General features: G+C 38.9%; 1 protein-coding gene across 3 annotated transcripts in view; it reads right to left on the reverse strand.

Moving 5' to 3' along the window:
• The window catches only part of LOC140354684 (connector enhancer of kinase suppressor of ras 2), a 116,006-nt gene that overhangs the window by 24,924 nt on the left and 71,613 nt on the right, over positions 1-19,469 (reverse strand). For 2 of the 3 annotated variants that reach the window (XM_072439865.1, XM_072439867.1), the window contains exons 10-13: positions 7,351-7,478; positions 7,059-7,264; positions 4,722-4,808; positions 2,044-2,252 (exon numbers count right to left, since the gene is read on the reverse strand). In XM_072439865.1, the coding sequence (XP_072295966.1) occupies positions 2,044-2,252; positions 4,722-4,808; positions 7,059-7,264; positions 7,351-7,478 (630 nt within the window). The remainder of the gene's footprint in view (positions 1-2,043; positions 2,253-4,721; positions 4,809-7,058; positions 7,265-7,350; positions 7,479-19,469) is intronic. The other variant, XM_072439866.1, reaches the window with a different exon arrangement.

Genomic DNA, 19,469 nt, shown 5'->3' on the forward strand with positions numbered 1-19,469 from the left:
ATGTGGAAGATCAGATTGTGTGTATTTTAGGTCGATGGGAGGAATTGCGCAGGAGAAACCCGACATGGGGAGAACATGCAAACACCACACATAAGGACATGGAACCTCTGACCTTTACGCTGCGGGACAAGAATGCTAACCACTGAGCCACAGTAGGCCTCTCTCCTGTACCTAGACCTTAAAGGTGCTGGATCTGATTTTTATGTCTTTGAAAGCTGAAAAACAGAACCCAATTTTTTGCTTTAAATAAAGTAAGCTCTGTTTTGCCCCAGGACAGATCTATAGTAAAAGCATCTGTTCTGGTGAAAATGACACCACAGCGCTTTCTCTGCATCGAAATATAACGTTTTTAGCATGCTAATGATTGTTAGCTTTACTCGCTCTGGGCTCAGAAATGTGTGAAAAGTGCTTATAAACTCATCATGGTGAATATTTAGGATGCTGGGAATGCATTTGGTAAGTGAGCGATGCATGTGGAGCTGTAAAGAGTTTTAAATTAACTAGCTCTGTTTTCTCGTTTAACAGTAATAATCAGGTAAAGTGCCTTTAAAGTGATTAAGAGCTCTTGTTCGAAGCTCATATAAATCAAGCCTGTAACACATTCTACTTTCATCTGTGTGATATACTGTAGCTGAAATCAGACAAATCTTGCCTAAATGTGATGCTGAAACACTTATCCATGCATTCGTAAAGTCTAGATTAGACTACTGTAACTCCCCGCTCGTCCTAAAAGCTCCATAAAAAGCTTTCAACTGGTTCAAACGCAGCAGCAAGATTATTAACAGGAACTAAAAGAAGAGAGCACATTACGCCGGTGCTGGAGTCTCTTCACTGGCTCCTGTCGAGTTTAGAATCAAATTCAAACTCCTCCTCCTGACCTACAAAGCCATAAATGACATGGCCCCATCCTGCCTCAAAGATGCTATAGTACCATATCATCCAAACAGAGCTCTTCACTCTCAAAATGCTGGCCTTCTGGTGGTCCCAAGAGTCTCTAAAAGCACAGTAGGAGGTAGAGCGTTTAGCTCCCAAGCTGCTGTGTTATGGAATCATGTCCATGTTAAAGAGGCCGGCACAGTCTCTTCATTTAAGAACAGACTTAAAACGTTCCTCTTTGAAATGGCTTATGGTCAGACTAGTTAGGAACAGAAATATAAACCAACAGTTTCAGTTACGCTGCCCTAGGAGCAACTATGCTGGGGAAGTATGGCAGCTTGAGCACCATCTTCCGCTTCTGACTACTTTCTCTATTAACAATATTTAACATTTGAATTCACCTGTGTCTGTTCATTGCTGTTCACATGTTTTTCTCCTACAGTTTCAGACACTATCTATGCTGACCTGTAGATCCAGATGCTCCTGGAGGAACGCTCTCTACTCTAGATAAACGGCTCTTCATCTGCCTAGATGAACTGTCTTGTTAGATGAACCATCCTCTCTCCTCCTGAGTGGTTCTTGCTCCACAGTTTATCCGCAAATTGAAGCGCGTCCGTGTGGTTTAGGTTTCTACTTTCTCCCACAGGTTTTGTAGTTTTTCCTTGCTGAGAAGGAGGGTCCAAGGGCCTGTTGGGACGTTTGCTAATTTCCTGTGAACATTGTTTAATCTGTTTTTCACTGTCTCCCTTCGAGACAACTGCTGCTGTGATTTTGGGCATTACAAAAATAAATTGAATTCAAATTGCTTTTAACATGCTAGTAGCTGTTAGCTTTGTGACAGCAAACCTCAAGTTCAAACATTTTTGCACAACTGCAAACTAGTTCTGTTTTTAAAGACACAAACATTACGTACGCCGCCTTTAAGAAGCAATGGCTCCTGGGAAAATATATTTATAGATTAAGGACATAAACTGTATAATAGTCTACTCGCTCGTTTACAAGAGACTACTTCTACCACTACTACTGCTACTACAACTACTCTTACTACTACACACAGCAATACTATACTTACAGCGTCAAGTAGCAGGGTGGAGGAGAACTGCTACTGCTACTACTACTGCTACTGCTATTACTACTACTACTACTATTACTACTCGTACTGCTCACCGACAGGGCGTCCAGGGGCTGGTCCAGGCGCAGGGTGGAGGAGAGCAGGGAGGGGCTGAGGGGGAAGCTGGGGCTGCTTGGGTTCCTGCTCTTGCGTCTGGAGCGTCTGGTGGAGTCTCGTCTGCTCTCGCGCCCCGGGCCCTCGGGCTCCTCCTCGATCACCAGGATTTTGTCATCGCTGAGGTATCGGAGCAGCGAGTTGTCCGAATCTACGGGACAGGAAGGAGGGATAGGACGAGTTTAGGAAGAATAAGCACAAATACATGTAAAGAATAAACAAGTTGAGGAACAGACATTTTCGTAGATACAATAGAATAAACAAATACAAATATTCATAGTGATTGGGATTGTTCAAAACCTGGGTCAAGACATACAAATATATTCTTACACAATCAGCCAGGTTGTTATATGGTTAAGTTCAAGGGTAAAACTGTTTTCTACCTTGAGAATGTATTTTTCAGGTGAGCAAATAAAACATAGTTACGACGTACAATGATTAACAATAAAACTATTTGTGTTTTTCACATATTCGAGAAAATTTGCTATTCATTTTTGGAGTATAAATGTTATTGTCTGATAAAAAGCACAGATTATACATTAATCATAGGTACTTCTACATGTTTATGACCACACAACACGTATTAAGTATGATTTTTAGCTTACTTTTAGACCATGGGGGACCAACATAGTCTCCTCTATGGAAACACTGCCACAAAACACTAGCAAAAAACACAAATCTGTTCATATAGTGAGTGACGTTAAATGATAAAGAATACCTTAACCGCTCAACATCAAAACAACTTTACTTTTCATTTGGCCTATCTCATGAAAATAGTCAAGAATTCCACATGAACCAGAGCTAACAAACAACCATTTCCACCCACTAAAACAGCTGAGTGTTACACACCAAATCCAAACGGATAGATGGCTTTAGATCTGTAGCATCTGAGATTTAGAGCTTATCTGTTTTCAGCGCTTGTGCCAAATCGGAAACTCTCAAACACCAACACGCGCTTAAAGTTGACTTGAAAAGGGGAAAATCTTCTCGCCTAATGTGCTCGCCATCCATATTCTTTAATGTAAAACGGTGAGAAAAAGAGCACGGCGAGGTGAGCGAGACAGACAGTGGTTTAATGTTATTCATAGACTTTGTGACGGCAGAGTGGAGCGTCCTCGCCTGAATACAGATGGAGAGTAGGTTTAAAACGGTTGAACAGGTTAGAATTAGTCACAGGAAAAAAAGAAAACAATGTGTCTCCAGCCGCTGTATAAATGCCATTTCCACACATCGCCGTTGATTTGCTGCAAAAGAATATACCGAGGTGAAAAGTGCCCGTCCCTTCTGTCAAATCTAACCTTCTACACTGTGGATGGCGAGCAGTGTTTCTGTCACGGAGAGAAGGATAATAACGATGCTTTCACCACAAAAGTAAGTGTATATGTTGAAGAAAAATGGACCCAAAAAGGAACCAAATTGATCAGATTTTAGAGCAATGGTAATTTTATAAATCAATAATATTGACAATTTAATGGGAGATTTTAAACTGCAGATTCTTTTGGACTTGTTTGAATTTGTTTGAATTGAATTGAAATTAATTTAAATTGAATTGAATGAATTGAATGAATTGAATTTGAATTTGAATTTGAATTGAAATTGAATTGAAATTAATTTAATGTAATTGAAATGTTTGAATTGTTTTAGATTAGATCCATGCCCTCATCTTATAGGATGTGAGTGTTTATGATATTACTGACTGTTTTGAGGATGTAGAGCTTTAAATAAGAACATAAAAGTGCCATTGGGGTATGAAAGTTTAATCTATTCAAATCATATATGTTTGATGAATTAAACTGAAATTTGAACTAGTCAAACGCCAATTCTAAAATAAGATTAACTCATGATTCTGCATTTTACTCAATTTACCAGGATAACACATTTTAAACGGTGATGTATTGCTGCAGAAATTATTACAATAAACGATACTATTGGAACTACTTAATGCCACCGACACATTGAACCTAGGGCAGGATGTTCCCGTTAAACTCTGAAAATGAAATACCATTTAAAAAAAAAAAAATGTGCTGCTTAGAATAAAAATCAGAAATAAAAAAGTTTAATCATTGGAATAAATGCTGCATTGTACTAGAAAATAAAAAAACAAAACATGTCCTCACAAATGCAAAGAAAAATATAGACATGATAAATAATTAAAAGAAAAAAAAAATTGAGTTTAGTTTAGTTTAGTCTTCAAAATCATTCATCTTCAAGAGAAAAGATGATCTGCACCAGATTCAGCCACTGCTACTTTCAATCTGCAGTCCCTGGGCAGGTGAATACACAACGACAGAAGTAAAAGTACACACGTCATCACAATTACAACACGTTACATTCCATCGATATCAAGTCGATTATAGTCATTTAACACACATTTTTGAGGCAAAATAGCTACATAGCAAAACCCACCTTCCCAGAGCAGCCGTACGAACGCATTTGGCTACATTCATGTCGATTTGCCGCTCTGTCGGACACATCGCCGGCCGATATGTATCCCCTGACAACCGAAGCGCCACGAAGAACCGCGGATGACATGTGTGGAGGATGGAGCAAAGCTGATCGTGTACGTTTGGACCGATTCGTTTTTCGGGGGGGGTCGGTGTTGAAGTGTGTGCACGTGTACCTCTGCTCCCTCTCTTGCCCATGCTGGGTTCCTTGGGCTCGGCCATCCAGTTATATTCGGGAGGCATGGAAACGGGTCTGTGGTCACCTGGAACGACCAATCAGCATTTAGAGACGCCGGGGGTGGGAGGGACTTGCGGGAGAGTCGTGGTGAGACACTGGGACAAGAGGACATTGGTGTGTTTGTGGGTCAGGGGGACGGGAGACACCGGACTGGGACTGGGCACACAGCGCATGGAGACAGTTAGAGTGTGAGGTAGGCGTGTTGGCGGTCGAGCCTCGCAGCGGGAGGGTTACGGGTTCGATTCCCGGACGGGGGCGCGTGCGTGGAGGTTCCATTTGAGTGTCAAGTTTATGCCCTGAACTTTAAAAACATCCCCTGAAGTGGCACTGTCCTGGCTAAATGAAGAATACATTTTAGTCTATAACGAAATACTAATGAAAATATAATGAGTTTGGATGATTTGAGGCTATGTTTAAATGCACAAGGAAAAAACTGATGATTTCTGGGGTTATCATGTTATTACAACGTCACGCAGTTACATTTGCGTACTCTGATTTCTTTCTGGTTGACATGGAAACCAATTTAAAAAAGAAAAGGAAAAAACAGACTAAAATGAAAGATTTATTTTGAAACTCATGGTGCTTTGGCTTCAAAACACGACAGTTCCAGTTGTTAAAATCCACTAATTAACTGAGACAATAACTCATTTCAATATTTAATTATACATATTCATTGTTTTATGCTGCATTTCATTGTCGAAGCAAATGTCTTGTTTGGGAATTTTACAGCTTCCAATGCCAGTAAACTATTTTTTTTTATTCTGACCCGTGTCACTAGGGGTTTTTGATCATCAGATTTCTCTTTTGCAGGTAAAAACACACCAAAACTCAGGGAATTATTGGGTTATCTGATTATTAAAATGTTAAACGTTAAGCTCAGTAAAGTGGTGATAGAAACAGGTAATTTATGTCATAATTTATATCATAGTTAAGACTATTTTTACCGGTATTGGCAAAATTGTCTGATCATTTCTTAATTGTGTATATTGTATTTGTACTGCAGTAATTTAGAGAAATGCTATGACAAAACATAAGTTAGCAACAAACTTTACAATCTTCACAATTAAACTTTTGGGATTGGAAAGCGGCTGAGGCACGTTGCATTCCCGTCAGAAGAGGAACACACTGCTGTGATGTCAGAGGCCCCCAAAAATAGAACATCTTTAAATATTTTAGGAATGTGGGGCAACTGAGTCCTCCGTCATTGGTTTTTGGCAAATCTATTTTTAAAGTGGAAAAATCTAACCATTCAGTCGCCGCGGGAATCTTCTTCAATAAACCTTTATGAAGTTGAAAGTTTGGCTCCCGTCTCTGAGCTGTAGGACTTTTAAGAACACTTCAAAACATAATTCTCAACATAACTTCTACTTCAAAATATTCACAATATTTGGATGAAAAAACAAACAAACTGTGAACTTACGGACTTGAAATAATTATATATTTTTTTCCCCTTGAACTACTTTGAATAAAAACTGATAAAAATGGATTTCAATATTAATTTAATCAACATAAACAAGACATTTAACAAAAAATAAAAACAAAATGGTTAAATGTGTTCCTTTGAAGTGTAAACTTTGATCAAAGCTGATTGTTGACGATTTGAAACGATTACATTTTCTATATGATTAAAGATTTAGTAATTGCACAGCCTTATTCTTACACATTTCTAATTTAATACAAGCATTTTGGTGCAATGAGCGTCCGAACGTCCCGGAGGAAGTGTGTGTTGTGACAGTGAAGGACGCATATTGTGATTGGACAACGATTTAGTGTCACGGGATCAGTGTTTTGCAGTTAAGACATGAAGCAGCAGCATGAGGTGATCAACACAAAGGGCGTGTATGTAAAACGCACGGAGAATGGTAACCACACAGTAATAAAGCTTCAGCGTGACACACGTGGTTAGAAAAACACTGTGTCTGTTAAGTTGAGGCGTAAAAAGAGTTTGAGAAAGGCCAAATACCATAATTGTTGGTTTAGTTTATGTTTTGTTCCGATAGTATTTGCCAAATTTGAATATAATGGGAATATTTAACGTACATTTTTTTTTTTTTTTCTTGAATGTGATTAACTTTGCTTAATTGTCCACAGTGTCAACAGTGTCCGTGTCATCTGTTAAAGTAAAGACACTGAAAACACACAATGTCAACAGGGATGTGACAAAATGTGCCATGCCTTTTAATGTACTCATTATGTGTAGTTATGGTTAAGTATTACCAAATAAACAGATGTCGGAGGAAAGCATGCCCGTTAAACTAAGAGAGACTATTTTTACCGTGAGTGGGAGTCTTGTCTCTTCTACGGACCCCGGTATTTCGCCCTCGGTCATAATCGGGTCCCGGGGGTCCCTCTCCCTCCAGCAGAGAGAAGTACTGTCCGCTCTCCTGGTCCAGGTAGTAGCTCACCGCCTCGGAGCCTTTGGAGCTGGGCTGGGAGCTGTAGCGGCTGATGTCGTCGCAGGACATGAGGCCCAGCTCCTCCCTGGAGTGTAAAGGTGAAGATTAGTGCCATCAGACCAATGTAATACTCATCATCAGCATCTGTGAGAGCAAAGGGAGCGCGCTGACCTGGTGCCGTACAGGCCAGACACAGGGGACAAGATGTACACGTCCTGCATGTTCGGGCCGTCCATTTTGGACATCCCCAGTGTCCCGCCGGGGGTTGGGGAGGTGCTCGTGGGGCTTGTGGGGATGGGCTGTGGGAGGACAGAATAAATATATTTTCAATATAGATTTTACTTGAAAAGACCCCTTTTCTGAGCCAGAACTGTGATCCACAAAGGAAGAAAATCTATCCATAAATCAAACTTTATCGCCACCATCACCTGACCTCGCCTGCACATGTAACTGACACTCACGCTCACACACTCAATAAAGAACACTGAGGCTGAGTACAAAAGAACCAGTTGAGAAAGCACCATCAGAAGAGTTGTCCTAATGTTCCTAACCAGCATTTATGTCAGACAAATAAAGTGTTTTTGTTCGTATTGTCCTTTTCAGTCACGTGGTGGGACTTTTACTATTTCAATTGCACAAATTGTATTTTTGATGAAGTGATTCTCTCTATAGCCTATTGCCCTAAAAGCTTATTGACCAATGAACATTTATATTTATACAGTTTTTGCTAGTGTATCTCTATGGACGACTGCCACAACTGACCAATAATATAAAGTTTGACCATCGATCCCGAGCGCTAAAAGCAAAGAAGGTGTTTCAGTTCACAATTTCACCAGAAAGTCTCTTTAGGGGCAACTTGAAGTCACAGTAAGGAATGTTTTAGCCTAAAAATTTACTAAAACAATAGAATCTGTTTTTTTTTTTCATTTCGGATGATATTATTGAAACATTTTTATTTTTTTTAAACACTGATACTGTGAGTGGGCTTGTATTTCCACAAACCTGACTTTGTTGTTCCATTAGTGCATAAAACATATCTATCTGCATGGAGGGTGTTCAGAAAGTATGGTTTTATCAGTCTATTTCCATGGAATCATGCAGGGGACTTTATATTTGTAGTTTTCACAGATGGACAGCCATTTCAAAAATTCAGACATTTGACCAAACAGATTTGAAAACAATGGCCCACTCCTTTGCTCTGCCTGCATTTCTGATGAACAATTTGGACTAAACAGACCGATCTCTCCCACATTCCCCTCCATCTGTCCGTTTGTCAAAATCACCCACAAAATCCTGTTAACTAACCAGTTTCTTCTTCTTTTACAGCCAAAATGAAACAAAACTCAAGACACCGCCCTGCAACGGGATAATTGGGCACATAAAATAAAATGGATGATATCTCACTTCCTCACTGCAAAAACAAATAAGACCACATTGGGGAGGAAGAAAAGCAATTATTTGTGAAGCTGCGCGTGTCGTTTGTTTGAACAAGAAATCCTGAAAGAAGGACAGTATTTTCTACCGAGGTGAGAGCCATCTTTTCACAGATACATCTTTCTGATTTGGGGCCAACAATGTGAGGTACAAAGAAATCATTTCAGCAGACATTTTATTCACTTTCCAATCCGGTTAAAGTTGAATTTGCCGACGAAACACAGCCGAAAAGCATCATCTCTCATCTTCCACGCATGTTTTTTAACACATTGAGCAGATACGATGGGTTTTATTGAAACTTTTAATGGTATTTTGTGTTTTATAGGTTTACTTTATTGATTATTTGTAGTTGTATTATTGTTTTTTGTTTTCAAATGTGCTGTAAATACATTTGATTGATGGATAATGGGCTAAACTGAGGCTAAATCAGGACTATTCCAGGTGTAAACTATGACATAAAGTAAGAGGTTGGTTCAAGAAAACTACGATATGGGAAAGAATCAAAACTAATACAAGAATGAACTAAATTAGGATGAAAAAGGGACTAATATAGATCTCAACATGATTTATATCTCTCTTGTGATCAAAGCGAAGAAGACATCTGGATACCACAAATGTTCTGCTTGCCACAATTTGGGAACCACTGCTTAAACTGCTTAAACTAGCAAAACTACAAATGATTCTATTTTAAATGACTATAAGAATCGTCAGTCGCGTCTTTCGTACAATACAAACAAGGCTTTCCTCTTCTCTCGTGCTCCAAACGCTTCACTCTCTTGTCGTTTAGGTCTAATTTTCTTTTTGTTCTTCGCTCGTGCGGTTCGCCATGTCTGTTCCCATGGCAACCCCCTCCCTCGCTCGCCCTAAATGTGCACAGTGTACGAGATAGGGAGAGAAAGAGACACAGTGGAAATAGTGGAAGTCACTTAGTTAAAGCCACAGTTTGGGTCATCGGGGGTCATTCAGTCTAAGGAACTGAAATGTAAAATGTCACATGATTAAAGAACGTGTGGACAATGTCACTTAGACGAGGAACGAGTAAATACACGGGAAAAAGAAAACATGTTAAAGCACATAAGCTAGAAGAGAGCCATATGGTAACTTTAAAGTATAATTACACCTGGTTCTTGTATCAAATTAAGTTGCTTGGATTAAGAAAAAGTTTAAAAATCACTAAAAGTCTTATATTGGTATCATAAATAAATAAAATAAAAAAGAAATAGAAATAAATAAATAAATAATGGTGTTGTTTCCGGTTTATTTTATTTTATTTTTATGTATCAATGTTACTTTATTTGTTTATTTGTTTTTTAATTTATTGTTTGTTTGTTTGTTGTTGTTTTGTTGTTGTCATTTTGTATGTTTTAGTTTTTGCAACTGTATTATGTTAATTGCTTTGTTTAAAAAAAAAAAAAAAGAAAGACTCTTATAATTAAAGACTAAAAGTGATTTATATTCAAAGACAGAAAGAAAATATGTGATCATTTATGTGGACGTTATCTGAATCGTGGCTCATTACAGAACAAATAACTATTTCAGTGGATCATTTAACATCGTGAACACCTGTCATTTGTATCTTTGACATGAACGGTGTGTTATAAGTCACTTTTTAAATAAACCTTTCCATAGTACAAGTTTAATTTGAGCAGACATCTACAACCTTCTCCTTTCACCACTCTTGGACAGGTTAATAACTGTTTTTCTTTCTTTTGTGTATATATAATGGCACGGTAAGTGTCTTTAACAGAATTACAATAGCTTAACAGTGATTATACGTAGTGTTCATGATACAGTCTGCAAGGGGGTGGTTAATAATGACAAACAATTACATCTGGATACTATTTTGGACCATTTCAATTATTATATTCAGACAAGTTTACGACAATCCATCAGAAATGAGCCGAAACATGTCCGCAAGTATTAAAATATGGCCCAAAAAACGATAAATTTATCCAAATAAAAGTGCAGAAATATCACATTATATTCCTTTGCTCAAATCAACAATTGATTATATTTTTTCCGTCCGTCTCCCAGCTCCACATTCTGCTGCAGCTCAATTACCTCGAAACGGATCAAAAATACTTCAGCGGTGCCGTTTTTAGCCGTTCATTTCGACTTGAACCACTTTGGGCTCCCTCTTTCCCCGCCCCCTTCACCGCGGCCGCTCTGAACCCGTTCTCCGGCGTTCCCCGCGTGCGCAGAGCTTACAGCGAGACGGCCTCATGATAAATAATGAAGACGAGTCGAGGAGATGGGGGGGAAGTTGGGGAGGGGCCAAGGAGCGAGCAAAAAAGAAAATAGGACAGAACTACAAAGGCAGCAACAGAGAGAGTAAGAGTAATACTGTGTGCAGTTCTCAAATTAAAGCAAAATTAGAGCATAAAATTTATCTTTTTGGTCAAAAATAACAGCTTTGTTGTCTTCTAAACTTATTAGATGTACTGTATTTACAATGTCTTTAACAATCGTATTTATTTGTGTGTAATGTGTTTATGTACTGGTTCAGATTAATGAAATATAACTGAAAAACAAGCATTTGATTTTTAAAGAATGTACGTTTTCTGTCATGCATTATTGTCTAAAGCTAAATCTGACAACTTGCATTCTACTTAAAAACAAAAGCACAATAAATAGTGCTAGTTTTACTTATTACTAATTTAAATAACAGCGTTACAGAGGTCAAGATAGAACGTGGAATACTTTGTGTTGATGGTCAGACGTGGCAAACGCTCACAGAGATACAGTAGCAAAAACGATATTAAAAAGTAAACATTGCCTCTGTCAGAATGCTGTTGAATTAATGCTAAGTTCAGCGCTATTTAGCATCTTAAACTGTTTTAACTGAAACCTGTCTGAGATGTGACGACACAATCCCGATCTCTACAGCGCGACGCCCGAAAAGGAAACAGAAACGAGCCACTGCGATAAAGGGAGAGCTTGAGCAGCGTGTTGATTGGAGCTGAGAGCAAAACAGTAATTTAGTCATTACAGCCCGCGCAACGCCGCCACCGCCGCCGCTGGCCTGGAAAAGGGGTGTAGAAGTGGAAATAAATAACACGTCCAGATCAGCGGGTGCATTTTCGGAGAGTTAAAACAGCACTTAAGCCATTTGCCCCCCGCTGCGTCCACTTCAGAGAGGCCAAACATGTGCCCCGGCGCTCTAATCTATCGTTCACTTCATGGGTTTCGGTTGTATGCAACGTTTGAGGACTTTTCCCTCGTTCAAATTATATAATATTCAAGTTTTAAATTCGAATCAGAATCAGAATTCACAAACTATGAAATTGTTTCGGCGTGAAGGTGCAACGTACAAGAATGAATAGTAATAATAATGGCAAAATATATAAAATAAAGCATGCATAAAACTAATAATGTATAAATAGAATGAAACTAGATTTACTGTTGGTCATAAATGTTAAGAGCACGCTGACACACGAGAGCAGACAGAACAAAGAGCATCTGAGCGCCGGGGCATCCGTCTGCAGCGCCATCATCATCATCATCATCATCGTGAATGGATACGGTCTGTCAACTGCTGTCCAATAATATAATGAATAAGAAAATGATGCCTCTGGTGCTCAGAAAAACCCTCCCTCTCGTCTTCACATCATCACGTCCAGTTTTAGCAACGATTCGATAGATACTGACCACTTCAAGATGTCCAAAATGATACTGATACTGATACCCTGATACTAATCAATGATACAACTAACAACAAAACTATCAACTGGTATAACAACTAATGTCAATACTGAAAAAGTGAAATACAATTCAATAAAATAAAAAAGGACAATGTTGGGCCTTTCCCGGATAGTTTTAGAAATATATTTATCTTTATCTGAACCAGTATAAGATCATAGTGTAACATTAAAGGTGCACTATGTCACTTTTCAGCTAGGGGAGTCTGCCATGTTCCATAGTATAGGCCTTCATCTGGTCCCTCACGAAATAATTTGATCTTTTTATTGCTCAAAAAACATGCAAAACATGTATTCTATTGTGAACGGGCTCGCCTCTCCACAGATCAAACCCGAGTTTAATACCATATTTCTGAACATTCCAGGTTAAAAAAAAAAAACAATAACATCTCCATGGAGACAGGCATGTGGTGGAACGTCCAGTCAAAATCTATTACCGTATTTTCCGGCCTATAAGTCGCACTGGAGTATAAGTCGCACTGGACTATAAGTCGCACTGGAGTATAAGTCGCACCAGCCAAAAAATGCAAAATAGAGAAGAAAAAAACATATATAAGTTGCACTGGAGTATAAGTATATGTATATTAAATATAAATATAAGTATAGGTCGCACCCCGGCCAAAACTATGGAAAAAGGTGCAACTTATGGTCCGGAAAATACGTTAATATTTTGTGTTGAAAATAACTTTGAGCATTGAACCTTTTCTTTCGTATCATCATCAAGTTTGAAATGTTGGCGTTGTGAAGAGGCTTCTTTAATCTAACTCTGGTGAAAAGATAAACCCCTTAAACTGTCCGTGGTCATAAAGTGCTGGCTGACCTCAGTATTAGTCCCGCTCTGTTCTGCAGAAACACGAGGCCTTGTCTACGGGACCTCTGCATATTAAGCTGCATAAATGTATGAGCGACTTGGAAGCAAAAAGAGCATTAACATAAAGAGCTGGACGGTCTCCGCTGACCCAGATTCATGATTTTAATGCATGGGAAATGCTCATGTTTTTATGCAATGAACTGCCGCACTTTCCCATCATGTAATTGACCATTAAAATAATTATGTCAGAAGTCTTGTGTAATCCTTTGAAATAAAGTGGAATCAACCAGAAAATGTTCATTATTGAGGTTTAATATTTGAAGAAACTGTAGGGTTTTCCCACTGTACATGGAATGCCTTTGAGCGGCCGTGAATGTTATGGATTTAACCCGTGCTCAGTGTTTCTAAATGTGCAAAATGTTCCACAAATGAAGCTCATGGACAGAAACGATGTAATTGTCCTCACGACATTCCATAGTCAATGTCAGGTGTGATTAAAAACATAAAATCAAATCTAAAATCTCACAAAACAACATCAGAATCACATCTACCGTCATAGCAGCTCGACCTGTGATGATAACAACGTTTGAAGTGTGATATATTGCTTCAGAAAATAGATTGATAAACGATTGAAACTGACACAATCTGAGCCAAAAGCGGATCATTCTGGTAGAAAATGAATACTGAACAAAAAATGTTTGTTATCGTTCCAATCCAATCCAATCCACTTTATTTGTATAGCACGATTTACACAACCAGAGGGTTCCAAAGTGCTTCACAGCAAGGTAAAAGACTACATAGGATAAAAGTAATAAAATAAGATATGAAAACAAAATCAAATAGAAAATTAAATCAAACAAACACACTAAATTCAAGGGAATAAAAATAAACAAAATAAAATAAATAAAAAGGTGCTGCCCTCCCAACACATATAAAACATACAAACATCGTGAAAACACCGAGCACGTTTCCTTTTATAAAATAATCGACACCATTATTTTCCACCCTTTGTGAGTTTCGCTTTCACTGTCGGGCTAATGCAGTCTTCCAGACACAAGCAGATGGATTTCCATGTTTTTGGATGAAATGTGAGATTTTTCGTGGATGAGATTTGGCACCGGTCTCGTGATCATTTGCGGAGATAAATTGTTTCCTTTGTGGATCGGTTCATAATCCACATCTGAATTCCTGATCCAGGCTTTGAGCGAAACGTCGTCTGTGGCGTGTTCTCCGATTTGTACAAAGTCAGGTTCACTAAGAGCAGTGACCTACTTTCCTCTCCCCTCCGCGGCGCAAAAGGAAACAAAACAGACGCAACTTTCGCACAATTAACAGAACTGGAAGAGAATGAAGTGTTCCCTAATTAAACTTTAAGATATGCTTTGCGTTATGGGTTCTGAATGCAGATTACACCTCAATTTAAGGATGTAAAAAATACCAAAACTCAGATAAATTGCTTCTCATTTGAACAAATATCAATGAATAAATAAATACATACATAAATCACATAAAAATGACTAAATTTGGACTTTTCTGAGTAGTTTTAGAACGGTCAGGAGCAGTGTAAAGGTGAGTTCACACCGCAGCGTTGAGTTTTATTCAAAGTCTATGTGGACGCGCCTCCAGGGCATCCGACGTTTATTCTTTAGCAATAACACTTACTTATAACTTTTGACTGTGTATCGTGTGGTTTAACGTTTTTGTATTGCATTTTGCCACATACTGTATAAAAGCCACGGCTGCCCACCAATGGCATCCCTGCATTTGCCTCCTGTACTGCATTCGACGATGGGGGTGAAGTGTCTTGCCCGAGGACACATTGACAGTATTTTGCTTTGCTTTATGATGCGTCTGTGGCGTTGGTCTGGATGCGGCTGCAAAAACTGTGTCACTGTCGGACAATACAAAGCGTAAATCTTTTGAAACGGCGGCTTTTAAACTTTTCACACCTGAGAAAACAGTTGCCTTTCCAAATACAGCAGATCTAAACCTAAGTCTGAACTGAAACATGATTGTGTCTGGTGTAATTTAGACAAAATGAGGCAGAAATCTTACGTACTTCTTAACTTAATGATTTATTATTGGCTGATGCATCGGGACAATATTTGCACTTTTTAGCGGATCAGCTGTCGGCCTTAAATCACCAGCAGAGTCCGATATTCTCTTCTTCTTCTTCTTCTTCTTTGGTGTTTTATGGCGGTTGGTATCCATGTGTGACATTACCGCCCCCTACTGTAGATGTACGAATTTAGACTTCATATTTGGGCCAAAACAGCAGCGTAAAGAACACACATAAAGCTTCATTTGAACACTTTAGCACAAAAAGGCAAGAGCACAAACATGACTACACTGCCGTCTTTTCTAGTTTGTTGTAGTAGTAGAAGTAGTAGTTTGTGGGTCTAATTCTTTAAGGAGCGGACATCGGTTTCTCTTTCTTCTAAACAATCGGTATCCCCACATCTCTCAATCTCTATTCTTATCCCTTATCCCTATGACACAAAATAGGACAAAACATGAACAAATCTGTCAAATCAAACAATCAAAGAAACATCTCATAATTGAGTTTTTTGTCATTTATTTTTTGAGCCCTAAAGTAATATTTACGAATACAAATGCTGTTTAAAAATATATTGCCGATCAACCACAAGGGGCACCAATAAACGAAGTATATGTATGACCACCACCAAGAATCAGAAGTTTGACAATAACATCCCCGTCTATCGTCTATACATAGCCGTCGATGACACGTTTGTCTCTATATCTGGAGTGAGATAGTTCCTCATGTTGTGGTGAATAAAAAAACAGACTTCTTCAGAACAGCCCGCGGATGGGCCGGCTGCACGCGGCCGCGCTCGGAGACGTGCGCTCCAGTCTGTTCAGTGGACATTTTGGCTCCGCTGTATTAGCTGCGTATTTGCTGAGTAGAAGTTCTAGTTTCGGAGCCAGTGGAGCTCAGTGCCTGTAGTCGCCATGAATAATTAAGAGCCCCAGTCTTTTCCGAGAGAGAGAGAGAGAGAGAGAACGAATCTAAAACAATGCTTTCTTCTCTTTCTCTTCACCGCACACACACACACACACTTTTACCTCACGGCACATCGGGGAAAGACACAATCCCCACAACGCGCCGCACAAGCCACGCACAGTGAAACAATAGACGCACAGAGTGACTGGAGCGGGGATCTAACGAGGCAGAAACTGGAAGGAAGGCGACGACGGCTTGTTAAAAGAACGCAAACTCTCTCTCTCTCTCAAGGCAAAAGCAGCAGATGAATAGCAATCAAACTGAAATCGCTGTTTGAGAGTCAATCGCAAAAAGCTGCAATTATTATTTCAGCTGCAAAATGCCCTCAGCAAACAATTAGATGTGTTGTGTTGTTATGTACAAACACGGTTAACCTCGCAGTCGTTTAAAGCTCGAGAAATAAAGAAACAGTTCTGAAATGGGTTTGATTCTTGGGTAAGTTTAGCAAGTTCATGTTTTGTTCTCTTCTCAAACATTCATATTCATATTTAGCATTTTGCCAAACATTTTCAGCTATTTCTCTGACCACGATGACTTTGGGCGAAGTCAAACTCAATTTTGTTAAAAGTAAAAGTATGACATTTGAAGTAACCATAAAAAAAGTACTTTAATAATAAAAGGGAAAGTATTTTACACACATTTATAAAAGTATTCACTGTATAAATGACAGATGTGCAGATACCAAAATGTTTACATGAGTACAGTACTTTTACATTTTGTGTGACTTTTCCTCCTCTGTTTTAGTGATCAATTTTGAATACAAATTATTAAAAATATGTACATTTTTAACATAGTAAAGAATAAATATTATAGATAGCTTGAGCGATATTAATAATAACTAAATCTATCTGCTTTTAAAACGTAAGAAATCCAATCTATTACACACCCTTGGTTGAATCGAGGATATAGAGGAGTCGGCGGAGACCGTGGCCAAATTGGAAAAGTACTGAAATGACGGTAAAATAAAACCGAAGTGGGAAGAGAAAATGGTGTAACCGATGAAACCCGACGGACAGTTCAAATAATTGCATGATTTCTTTTTGCCACTCGTGCAGCTTGAGAACAGCTTCTTCAGACGGGAAAGTGAAGCTGGGTGGACCACACTTGGACAGCCAATCAGCTCTCAGCGAAAAGACTCATACAGTTATTAACGTGGTTGTTTTTGGGGAGGTTTGCGAGTGATAAAAGTGGATAAAAACAGTCACAAATGTCTGATTTTACAATAAGCTGTCTGAGGTAGTAAACAAAATCCTCTTTTATCTTAGAAATGTTTGGTAATGCTGCTTTTCATGATTATTATGGCGATAATCAGAAAATATTATGGAACGGATTGTCACGATTAAGTGCAGAAACATCACCAATATTACACTGCAAGCTTGTTTTTGTGATTACTCTTTGGCAGCGTTTTTAAAAATTGTTTTATCATCTTTCATGGAGACTTTGCAATCAATATTCTAATTTTGCATATCTACAAAATAGCAAGTGCATTTCCCTGTATCTCCCGGTTGCAAGAACAAAAGACAAGGCAAAAGACAAAGGTGCTGACAAAATACAAATCGTTAACATCAAGACAGCGGGAGGATCGTCCTGTCGAACCATAAACAAAAACACCACGGGCAGCCGAGCGCACAGAGAGCAGAGATGAAAGCACTGGCCATGGAAATGAATTAGGCCTATGTGAGGTTATAAATAGCAGCCGCGCAACACTGGGCCTGACGAGACAGACAGGCCCTCACCCTCTGCCTCTTAACGCCCTCAAACAGTGTCGTATTTGCTTTTGCCTCTGCCGCGTCGGACAAAATGACAAAGTTCGGCCTTCAAAAGTCAGAACCGGCCATTTGCCACTTATATAGTGTAAATGATGAACTTGAATATATCTACATCTATGTGTATATCCGTGCTGATGGCTGTATGGGTGTACATGCTGCAGGGGCGCTAATAAGCCTAAGTATACAGTATGTTACTGAATATGTGTAGCAATATGTATACATATGTATGTATGTATATGTGTGCAAATGTATGTTAACATTCTGGAACTCTGAACTGTACCCCTATCCTTCCCCACTCGTTTTGCCCCTACACCCTTTTATTTTTTATTTATTTAAATTAATTATATAGTTTATTATTATTATATATATATATATTTTTAATTAAACCAGGACTACACTTAAACCAGGTCTGCACTTAAACCAGGTCTACACTTAAACCAGGACTACACTTAAACCAGGACTACACTTAAACCAGGTCTACACTTAAACCAGGTCTGCACTTAAACCAGGTCTACACTTAAACCAGGACTACACTTAAACCAGGTCTACACTTAAACCAGTTCTACACTTAAACCAGGTCTACACTTAAACCAGGACTACACTTAAACCAGGTCTACACTTAAACCAGGACTACACTTAAACCAGGTCTACACTTAAATCAGGACTACACTTAAACCAGGTCTACACTTAAACCAGGTCTACACTTAAACCAGGACTATACTTAAACCAGGTCTACACTTAAATCAGGACTACACTTAAACCAGGTCTACACTTAAACCAGTTCTACACTTAAACCAGGTCTACACTTAAACCAGGTCTACACTTAAACCAGGACTGCACTTAAACCAGGTCTACACTTAAACCAGGACTACACTTAAACCAGGTCTACACTTAAACCAGTTCTACACTTAAACCAGGTCTACACTTAAACCAGGTCTACACTTAAACCAGGTCTACACTTAAACCAGGTCTACACTTAAACCAGTTCTACACTTAAACCAGGTCTACACTTAAACCAGGTCTACACTTAAACCAGGACTACACTTAAACCAGGTCTACACTTAAATCAGGACTACACTTAAACCAGGTCTACACTTAAACCAGGTCTACACTTAAACCAGGACTGCACTTAAACCAGGTCTACACTTAAACCAGTTCTACACTTAAACCAGGTCTACACTTAAACCAGGTCTACACTTAAACCAGTTCTACACTTAAACCAGGTCTACACTTAAACCAGGTCTACACTTAAACCAGGACTACACTTAAACCAGGTCTACACTTAAACCAGGACTACACTTAAACCAGGACTACACTTAAACCAGTTCTACACTTAAACCAGGTCTACACTTAAACCAGGTCTACACTTAAACCAGGACTACACTTAAACCAGGTCTACACTTAAACCAGGTCTACACTTAAACCAGGTCTACACTTAAACCAGTTCTACACTTAAACCAGGTCTACACTTAAACCAGGACTACACTTAAACCAGTTCTACACTTAAACCAGGTCTACACTTAAACCAGGACTACACTTAAACCAGTTCTACACTT

The sequence above is a fragment of the Eucyclogobius newberryi genome, unplaced genomic scaffold, assembly GCF_026437365.1.
Source record: "Eucyclogobius newberryi isolate DKJ021-1_F unplaced genomic scaffold, fEucNew1.0.hap1 SCAF_11, whole genome shotgun sequence".
Classification (NCBI taxonomy): Eukaryota; Metazoa; Chordata; class Actinopteri; order Gobiiformes; family Gobiidae; genus Eucyclogobius; species Eucyclogobius newberryi.